We start from the raw sequence: 11128 nt of genomic DNA on the forward strand, positions 1-11128 counted from the left end.
TTTTTCTTTCAAGAGTATCAATAAGCGCTGATTGATGTGTTCGAGAGAACGACTTATGATCGTTGTTTATATACTGTACAAAATCTCAATATATTAGACTACATTTCATCACTCCAATCTAGAGTCTTTTCTCATATATTTTTTGTAACAATAATAATTAATACATCAATTTCTTTCCTCTTATTCAAGCTAGAGAGACATAGATTTCATTTTTTGACGCAATCATTGCATTTTATCGCTTTATTCTTAAGCCGTGTCCAAACTGAACAAATGTGTGACATACATGTTTGTTGAGGAGCTCAGGGACAAACATTTTAAAAAGTTTGGACAATCATTGTTTGTCAAACAAAAAATTACTGTTTTTCCATACATTTTCATAGTTGACGGCTGTAAAACATAAAACCTGTTCTCCCCACTTAAAATATTTTGCTTGGTGATGCGTCCACACTGGCCACGGGCAAACATTGTTTGTCAAACAAAATAAAATTTGCCCAAACTTTTTTTTAACAAACATGTTTGCCGAACATTTGTTCAGTGTCTTCTTCTTCTTCTTCTAGTGCGTCTCCTATGGGAGGTTCGCTATCAGCACAGCAATCCGGATCTTATTCACTGCCGCTCGGAACAAGTCTTTGCTGCTGCAGTCAAACCAATCCCTCAAATTTTTAAGCCAGGAAACACGACGCCTTCCAACACTCCTTTTTCCGCTGATTTTTCCTTGAACTATATTCTGCAGAGTTATATATTTGTGGCTTCTCATTAGATGTCCAAGATACAGGAGTTTTCTCTTTTTTATGGTGTAAACAATTTCACATTGTTTCTTCATTTTCGCTAGGACTTCCATGTTGGTGACTCTATTTGTCCACGGTATCCGCCACATCCTGCGGTAGCACCACATCTCAAAGACTTCCAACTTATCCATAAATATGGCTCTTTTTGAGGGTCCATGATTCTATCCCATACAAGAGAGTGGAAAACACGTAACACATTCTATATTTATGTCCCAGCTTGTGAACAATTTTTTCATTTTCACAAATGTCGATCTGGCCATCTCAATCCTTTTTCTTATCTCTCCCGTCGAATCCCCACTTTCCTCTACCCGTCCCCAGATATCTATACTTATGGACCCTCTCTATGACTGTACCGTCCACCATTAGATTAGTCTGAATTTGTCTATTCAAGGCTTTCCTGACCACCAATAATTTGGTTTTCTTCAGATTCAATTTCAAACCAAATTCACCACATCTGTCATGCAATTTTTGGATCAATCTTTTTCAGTGTAGACACGGCCTAATACCTTATCCCAATTTTTATTCTATATTATAATTTATGGGTGTTATCAATTCCGCCCCATTCTCTGTTATTTATTGTATTTTGGATAATTTTATTCTATTACAATTTATATTCCCTTTTTTTTCAGGAGTGTAAAACGCTACCTACTAGGTTCGGGAGAACGACTGATGATCGACGTTTATGTGCAAAATGAAGGGGAGGATTCGTTTGAGTCAGTCTTGGACATGCATGTGCCCGAGGGACTCAATTATGTCAATTTTGAGAGGGTGGATGCCACAGACAGGGAGATACTCATCTTGTGCTCGGCTCCCAGCTTTTTGAACAACTATACACTGCATTGTGATATTGGAAATCCTCTGCCTAGAGAAAAAACATGTGAGTATTATGGAGTTGATGTTTATAATATTATTCTCTCATCCTGTTTCTCTTTTCTCCTTCCTCCTTTCTCCTCTTCCTTTACCTCATCTTTCTACTCCTCCCTCTCTTCCTTTTCCTCCTCTTTCTACTTCTTCTTCTACCTCCTCTGTCTTCTTCTTCTTCCTCTGTCTTCTTCTTCTTCTTCTTCTTCTTCTTCTTCTTCTTCTTCTTCTAATTCTTCTTCTTCCTCTGGTCTTCTACTTCTTCTTCGTCATCTCATCTTACTTCCTCTTCTCCTTCAATTTATTCACTTCATCATCCGTCCTCCTCCTTCTCCTCTTTCTCTTCTTCTTGAGAACCAAGGAGTTAGTATCTTCTCATCTTACTCCCTCCTTCAACTTCTCCTCCTTGTCATCCTCTTCTCCTTCTCCTCACCACATTAACTACAATCTTACTTCCTCCTCTTTTTTCTTCAACTCCTCCACCTCATCATCCGTTGTTCCCCTCCTCTATTTCTCGTCCTCCAACCACCTCCCTCTTTCTGATTCACCTCTTCCTTAGACTCCTCCCTCCCCTTTTCACAATTTTTGTACTTTATCCCACTTCTGTTTTCCATCAGTTTTTCTTGGGCTCAACTGACACTTACGTGACTCAGGTGGAGAAGAGACTGGACTCTAGTGGAGAGCATGTGTTTCCAAATGGTGACACTCAGACCAGTCGATTCTAGTCTCCGCGACGTCACCATTTCAAAACACAAATGCTCTCCACTAGAGTCCAGTCTCTTCTCCACCTGAGTCGCCTAAGTGTCAGTTGAGTCCAAAACTTACTCACTATTTCCCAACCACTCAATAGCCTCCTTCTCTTGCCATCTACTTTGTATTTTGCTATTTAATCATTCATTTTTTTAAGAGAAGTTTCCTTTCATATGAGAATAGCCTCAATCGTATTTTCTTCTGATGACGGATCAATTCATCAGTTTTTATTATTTATATCATACTGTTTCTGGGAAAACATTTATCATCAAATTCTCAAAGTCTCAAAAGGTATTTGAGTACATCAAAACTGTTTCCTTCTTCCCCGTAATAATCTGAATAGGCAACTCTGGTTTGCGCACAGGCATTCTCGTATATGATAAGTTTTATATGATAATAATTATTTTCTCGTAAAAACACTTCACTCACATGTGCTGCTTTTCAACAAATTAATAAAAAACTGTATAAAAATCATTAAGTACTCTTTATTTTTAAAAACTTCAAAATGGATCAACAACTATAGTGAGGTCCACGTTATAATGGCAGTGTGTGATTAGCAATGGTGTTGCTATCCTTGTCTATCGTTCAACAAAGCAGATGGCGCTATCTCTTTCACGCATTGCGATGTTGCCACATCGTTTATCAACAATGTAGAAATTCAACTAATTGACAAAATATTTAATCTCGATCATGGAAATTTATTATTACATCTCAAAAAAATAAATTTTCTTGACAAATAAGATATGATTAACTATTTTCAACAAATAATGAACAATTGAATTGATCAGATATAGCAGTATCAGCTGTTTGGGTGGCAAGGCTGAGATCTCACAACCCTTTTCTCGTATCTTCTTGAGCTGCGTACACATATATGCGCTTCCAACCCGCACCGAGCACACTCCCCCTTGTACCGCCCTTGTACCGCCCTCGTACCTCCATCGTACCGCAGTCGCTCCGCCCACGCACCCATCATGAACGTTACGGAAGATGTTAGATCTTCTCGCGTTCCCCGGTCGAACCACTGTTGCTCGCCGGTCGATCATCAATCGCTCTGCTGGAGTGACGTTCGGTTGCGGAGCAGAGCGACAGTCTGTACGCACCTCTACACAAACATTATAACCTGGACCTCACTAGTTTCGACCCTGACTTGGGTCATTTTCAAGTTGAAATAGTTTTTATTGATTTGTCTTTTCTCTTATATGATAAGTTATTGAGCTTAGTGTTCTCATGGTAATATTGTTTTTATTGATCTTTCTCTGATACTGTGTTTGCATATATCGTTTTGATTTTGTAATACGGTATGCATTTTTTTGGAAATAAAAAACTCCCTGTACACCTAAATAATATTCTAATCACCAATAAAATCATTCTTCTTTGAAAACACTTTACTCACATGGGTAACTTTTTAACAAATTAATAAAAACAATATAAAATCTTGAAGTAGTTTTTGAAAATGAAGGGTACTTCAAGATTTCACATTGCTTTTATTCATTCTTCTTTGTTTGCAGGTCCACTTCAGGGTCCTACTGCAGCCTTTCTACAAGGAGGGCATGAAACAGAGATTCGAGTTCTCAGTCTCAGTGAACAGTTCAAACCCCGAAAACAAATCTTCATCACATGATAACTATCAAGAATTCACGGTTCCCATTTGGGTTGAGACTGACATACTCTTATCTGGGTGAGTGTAAAGATATATAAATACGCTATTAAGTCATCACCTGATCAACATTGGTGTTGGAATAGAATAGGAGAGAATAGAATAAATCTTGCTATTCTTGTCTGACATCAGACAAAGAGAAACTGATTTGTATCCTGTATAAGTTCAAAATTTATAATCATTTCTTCTCATATTCGGAGATGAATATGATAGAATATCCTATTATGATAAGATGAATTCAGATAATATTATCAAGTACCGTATCTTAATTCAGGATTATATCTTTTTCACAATTAACTTCCTACATTACATCCATGTATCCAATAATATATCCTGTTGTTCTATAATTTTTGACAACCATCAAATCTATATTTCTCATACCTCATGGATGTGAAAAAATTTCAAAATAAACTTTGTATCACCCATCAATTTGTCAAATAATATCTTCTAATTTTCTATCATTATTCACCATCAACTCTGTATTCTCTATCAATGATAATTTTTCCAAAAATCACCCATTTTCACTATTTTTTCACAATCATCTCCGTATATCTCAAACATTTTATTACTAATTTGTACTTCCTAAAAGCTTCCTACCAATTTTATTATCCCACATCAATCTATTATTGATTACTAGCAGGTAACCCGTGCTCCGCAAGGGGCTGTTATAGAACTTGACGTAATGAAATCTTGAAAAATTGAAAATTGGGCCATAACCATCCTCGGTTAATTAAGAATCTATATGCAAAATGTCAAGTTAATCAGTTGAGTAGTTGAGACGTGATGATGCGTCGAACATATCCTATCCTGTAAGTGTATAAGCCAGTTCTTTCCTCCAATAAAAAGTATTCTATAGATTTGATTATTGAATTAAAGGCTAGATATTGACTAACTACAAAGAATCGAGATAGCTGTTGTGCAAAGGCTAAAAATAAACTTTCTACTGGTGATATTTGCAAGGGTCCATTTTTACATCTGATAAACAGGAAACTTGACTCACTGGTATTTTGAAGAATTTTAAATAGGCCTATGACCATCCTCGGTTAATCTATATGTAAAATTTCAAGTGAATCAGTTGAGTAGTTGAGACGTGATGATGCGTCAAACATAATTTCCTATCTTGTAAGTGTATAAGCCAGTTCCTTCCTTCATTATAGTATAGATTATAGAAATTGATAAACAAAATAAAATCTTATAGCTCCCTTTATTTTTTACAAAACTTTGAAAAATAAAGGGTGCTATAAGATTTTATTTTGTTTTATTAATTAAAAAGTAGCCCATATGTGTAGTGTTTTTATTATAGAAATTATATTCTAGTACCCTCTCCATACATTTTTATATGATCACAACTAGTTTCAGGCGTCAAAATACAATCCACTATTATTTTTATTCTTATTTTCCCCCATCATTTTGGTAGAGAGTTAGTGGGGAGGATATTTTTAATATTCTTTCCGAAGAATGGAGATTGATATGTCCAAAGCTCCGCCAATTTATGTTCATGCATAACAATATGATTATTATCTATAGTTATTATATTACAAACTGCTTTTTCATATCATATACAGTTCAATAATTATTTTCTTAGTCTATATTATATAAATTCATCTATAATGTTGCTGTATTGTAAGCTATTGTATATAAGTGTATAAGCCAGTATATATTGTAATCTACATAAATAAAGTACTCAATCAATCAATCAATCAATCAATCAATCATTACCAATGTATCTCCAACAATTTTTTCAATAATATCACATGTTTTTCTATCTTTTTCAGATCTTCTCAACCTGAGGATATCCACTATAACACGTCACTCTATAACGCAGTGAATATAACACAAGAGAGTGAGATAGGGCCTCAGATAGTGCACACTTATAGCATCAGGAATAAGGGACCCTCGGATATAGTACAGGCTGAAGTGTTATTCTTATGGCCTTCCTATACATTGGCTGGTAAGATTATATTATTTTATTGTCAATTATTTTCGAACCTTTAGTGAGATCCCCGTTATAATAGCAGTGTTTGTTAAGCAATGGTACTGCTATCCTTGTCTATCATTCAAAAAAGCAGATAGCGCTATTTCTTTATCGCTCTGCTCTGTTGCCAGATCGTCTTCTAACAATGTAGAATTAATAATCAATTAACATAATATTTCATCCTAATTATGAAAATTCTTCATGAAATGATTGGAAAATATGATATCTTACTTAATCAAATATTAATGATTATCATAAACGAGAGAGACAGATCGTCTTTTAACAATGTAGAATTGATAATTATCAAAATATTTCATCTTAATAATAAAAATTCATTACGAAATAATTGAGAAATATAGTCTTCTGCTTAATAAAATGTAATTGAGTATTTCAAACGAGAAAGAAACAGTTAATATAACATCAATAAACCTGTATCAGCTACCGTCCATAGAAGGCATTGACAAGACAGAGGATCGGCAACGTTGTTCTGCCATCTTTCTTTACTGCCATTATAACGTGGACCTCACTATAATTGCTGTCAACTGTATTGAATTATTTTGATAACCTTATAATTTCCTGAAATAGATTATGCAATTACTTATTTCATTGTAGGCTAATTGTATAAATCATAATAGGCTAATATTATAAATCATAATCATTCCATTATCTATATTGTATCTACTATACTAGTAGTTATGTGAACAGTAGACCTTATGCAGTATTCCATTCACAAGTACCTGATTGGAACTGTAGACCTTAATGGAAATACAGCAATAGACTGGCTTGTCCATACATCTGTGTAATCACTTGTCAGCTGATTTATGATGAATAATTCTACAGTCTGATTTTCACTCTAATAATGGCGTATGAAGGAGGCTCCTTTTTCCTTTTATATTATCCTTGAAATGCAAAATTTCCAAAAACCTTGTATATACGTCGACGCGCAATTAAAAAAGGAACATACCTGTCAAATTTCATGGGAGTCTATTACCGCGTTTCGCCGTAAATGTGCACCATAAAAACATTCAAACATTAAGAGAAATGCCAAACCGTCGACTTGAATCTTGGACCTCTCTTCGCTCGGTCAAATACAGTTGAGAACTGGCTTATACAGGAACGGAATAGGAGAATTATGTTTGACGCATCATCACGTCTCAACTACTCAACTGATTAACTTGATATTTTGCATATAACTCTTAATCAACCGAGGTTGGTTAGAGGCCTATTTTCAATTCTTCAAGATTTCATTACCTACGTCAAGTTCCCAGTGTGTCATGTTTCAAAATAAACCCTTGCGGAGCACGGGCTTCCTGCTAATAGTTATCTGAGATTTCATAAGAATAGCAAATAGTTGAGCGGATGAGGTATTTCAATAGCTGATTAGCAATAGTCCGTTTTTAATCAATTTTTGTTTGACTTCTTCAGGAATTTCATCATTCCTCAATTTATAGTATAATTTTTTTGCCAGTTTTATTCAACATTTTCTTCCGTATTTCAGGTGATCATCTGCTCTACTTATTGGAACAGCCCGAGACCAGTGGACCAATCAGATGCGAGTATGTACCTAATGTGAACGAGGAGAGAGTCAGGGTAAGAATCAGATTGATATTTTATCCTATTTTGACCTTCTACTATTTTCACAATTTCTACTATTTTATTTTTGACATTCAAATCAACGATCAAATTCTCCAAGGACAAGCCCAATTAAATGAGATTCAAGTTTTTGAGCCAGTGGATATGATAGTTAGGCCTAAGACTACACAGTGTATCCAGTATAGAGTTGTCAATTGATTTATAGAGTTAGAGCCAATCATGTATAGAATTTTCAATCATTACAACCGCTCCTATGTTAGGCTACTATGATTCAACTCATACTCATGACCTGCTATTATTATTGTTGACTTTTGTTGATCAATAATAGATTTTTATCTCAGATAAACTTTATTCGCCATGGGAATATATTTCACCATGATTTAATGATGGGGTTTTCCTAATTGTTGAGAAGAAATATCTTCGTATATCAGCATGTCTCTACATAGTCTAGAATCAATTAAGCAACTTTTCGGAGTTGGAAAAGGATAGAGCCATCTGCTTCGTCTAATGACAGATAATGATATCAACACCATTGTTTTCTAAATGTTGACTCTACATGATGATCTGGATCATGTAACCTACCATAGAGATTATGGATATCATTACATCAACTTTCAACTTCATGAATAACAAGAGTTGTGAGTAAAATAGTGTGGCAGTGGAAGTCCTTTCCTCCCCTATAGAATTTACTATGTGTTTGTGATGGAATTGTTTAATATATACATATGATTTTATGTCATTAGGGAATTTATATGAAGTAGAATAATCAGGAATGATATAATAGGAAGGAAATAATTCAATTTTATGAATTCTTCCACATTTTCAGTTGGATAAAAGGAGGAAATCCTACCTACAATCTGGAAACTTTGGTGTACAAAGTGGTCTGACATCTTCTGGCTCAGGACTAACCATTGAGAAATCACAATCATCCTCCTCCTCCTCCTCCTCTGGCACCTCATCCGCTCACTCCTTCTCCTCCTCCTCTTCTTCTTCCTCCTCCTCACACGGCAGCAGGAAGATTGGAGGCAGTCGAAACAGCTCAGGAAAACGTATCGAACTGACCGCTGCAGAAAGACAAAAGTTAGAGGAAGAAGCACTAAGGAGAGAGGAAGAGGAGCTGTTGGCTGAGACAGAAGATGGATCCTACAGACACAACAAGAGGATCAAACAGAAGAACAGGAAGGGAGAGGAGGGCTCCAGGGAGGAAGCTCGAGGTTCGAGGAACAGAGGGGAAGGTAATGGACGTAATAGTGAGGGAACGCAAACTTTCCAAGAACGGGGCAGAACTGAGACCAGCAGTGGAAGTAGAGTGACAAGTTCTGGAGAATCTTCTGGAAAAAGGATCGTGGAAGAAGAGATTGCCAGAAGTTATGGGGCAGGTGGTGTGTACAACCATAACCGGGATGGGTACAACAGAAACTTTGAGACAAACCGTTCCGGAACAGCTGATTCTAGACATTCAGGGTCCTTCGGGACAGGAAGCTCATATGATACGAGGCACTCAACATCCCAGGTCAGCAACATCTTCAGGAACATCTTTTGATGCAAGGGAACCTCTGGAACAGCCTATGATTCCAGAAACTCTGGGACATCCAGTCATGGGTCATCTGGTGGTGCATATGACTCGAGACACTCATCAACTGCCCACCATGAGTATGGTTTCGATGATGAGGCAAGACGCAGACAGTTTGGTAATGATGCCTCATCCACAAAGACCCAGATTGATTACTCCGGGTCATCAAATGTCAATGTGATTCCTGAGGATCGCAAACACTACAGCAAAGAAGAACATCATTTCCGCAACTCCTCATGGAACTCTAAGGATGGTGGACAGCCTAAGGTGCATTCCTTATCTAGCTGGAGTATAAATTCGGATGGTGTGGTGAGAAACGGGAGTTCCACAGATTTTAACGCAAGAGGTACAACTACTTTGGAGGAGGATCTGAGGAATATTGGGATCAACCTATCAAACAATGATGCCACAAACACTAGGAAATATGTGACAGAGGAGCATAAGGAGACAAATACCACCTGGGGAACCAATACTAGACCAAGAACCTATGAGACAACCAACTGGAGAGTTGATGAGAATGGGAATGTCCGAAACGGGAGCTACACAAATGTCTATGAAGATGGCGCAGTAGTGCATAACTATGGGAACAGTGGGGTGCTGTGGAAGGTCACAGGTATTCAGGTTCGTCTTCAGATCACAGGTATTCGGGAGCATCTTCAGGTCAACAGGGGACAGGTTACACATCTTCAGGAACACATGCGACATCTTCAGGTTCCTATGATGAACAACACCGTTCAGGATCTGAAAATTCAAGAACCTCTTCTTCAACCTATGGCAGTTCTTCAGGGAGTGGTTCCTCTGCAAGAGGTAGCTCTGCAAGAGGGTCTAGTTCTTCAGGAACTAGTTCATCTGCAAGAGGATCTAGTTCAGCAGGATCTAGCTCCTCAGCGAGAGGATCAGGGTCTTCACAGTTTGATAGTTTGGGAGCTATTGCGAGAGGTCCAGGACCCAATGATGGGAGGGCGAGGACGTATACATTTGATGTGAACAATCAAGATGGTGGCGGTCAGGGGAGGAGTGAGGAGGAGAGGAGACAGGAGGAGAGGAGGCAGGAGGAGAGGAACAGGAATTCTGGTGAGTGGAAGAATGATTTTTTTCTATATGGAGCAATTCATTATTCATTTTTTATTAATTCATCTAAGCTATATTTATCCCCTCTTATAACATAATATGTATCATTGTATCATGTATCATAGGAATCATTCCAGTAAACATCATGTAGCATATCTATTTGATGCCACATAGATTTATTGTATCCATCGGATTTCATTCCATTAGCAATTATTGTCATGACTTCATCTGGTATGTAAAACCATAGACAAACAAATAAAGCGTAAGTAGATATCCCATGGTATAGGGCGTTTATGTTGCAACTTTTACTGCTATCTGAAGCCGATAGTCCACGTATTTCTTTCCCAAAAAGGTGTATGATGCTGGTAGTCTCTCATATTGTGCTGTTCATACACTTTTACCCCAACAATACAGTAAAAATCTACAATAATCGATAGTAATCGACTTGGGATAACACTAGAAGGTGCGACATAAACGCACTATACCATGGGATATCTACTCACGCTATTGTTTATCTATGGAAATACTTGGCAACTATTAAGCTGGGTTCATATCAAAGTTATTAACAAAATTTCAATAACTTAATCCTTATGGATTCTATTAGATTGAATGGAACGTGACAAACACATATCTGGATGCATTTCTCCCACGTTTCCCTCGATTGTTATTTATTTTATATTATCTTCTTTCCTATCCCATTATCTTATTCCTTTCTCCTTAATTTGAGAATGACCTATGTCATTACGAAACTGGTCGTTAAAATATTTAAATAAGTATCAATAAAATAAGTTGTTAATAAAAGGGTACTATAAGTTTTTATATTGTTTTTATTTGAATCAAGTAACTCATCTATGCGAAGT

The 11128-nt window shown here is 36.8% G+C and overlaps 1 protein-coding gene across 1 annotated transcript; it reads left to right on the forward strand.

Annotated features, from left to right (window-relative positions):
• Positions 1–1527: 1527 nt before the first annotated feature.
• Positions 1528–10184, forward strand: LOC120356648 (integrin alpha-PS2-like). Its single transcript, XM_039445603.1, has 6 exons — positions 1528–1665; positions 3908–4077; positions 5832–6007; positions 7530–7621; positions 8451–9137; positions 9174–10184. The coding sequence occupies exons 2-6, from the start codon at positions 3950–3952 to the stop codon at positions 10182–10184; spliced, it is 2094 nt and encodes a 697-aa protein (XP_039301537.1). The 5' UTR covers positions 1528–1665; positions 3908–3949.
• Positions 10185–11128: the final 944 nt, after the last annotated feature.

Source organism: Nilaparvata lugens, unplaced genomic scaffold (assembly GCF_014356525.2).
Source record: "Nilaparvata lugens isolate BPH unplaced genomic scaffold, ASM1435652v1 scaffold7385, whole genome shotgun sequence".
NCBI classification, from domain to species: domain Eukaryota; kingdom Metazoa; phylum Arthropoda; class Insecta; order Hemiptera; family Delphacidae; genus Nilaparvata; species Nilaparvata lugens.

Bases quoted from the DNA above. Each gene is read 5' to 3' on its own strand.
- LOC120356648 (XM_039445603.1), top strand. From the start codon at position 3,950: ATGAAACAGAGATTCGAGTTCTCAGTCTCAGTGAACAGTTCAAACCCC. The intron at 4,078-5,831 runs GTGAGTGTAAAG...TATCTTTTTCAG, and splicing joins ACTGACATACTCTTATCTGG to ATCTTCTCAACCTGAGGATA. The intron at 7,622-8,450 runs GTAAGAATCAGA...CCACATTTTCAG, and splicing joins TGAACGAGGAGAGAGTCAGG to TTGGATAAAAGGAGGAAATC.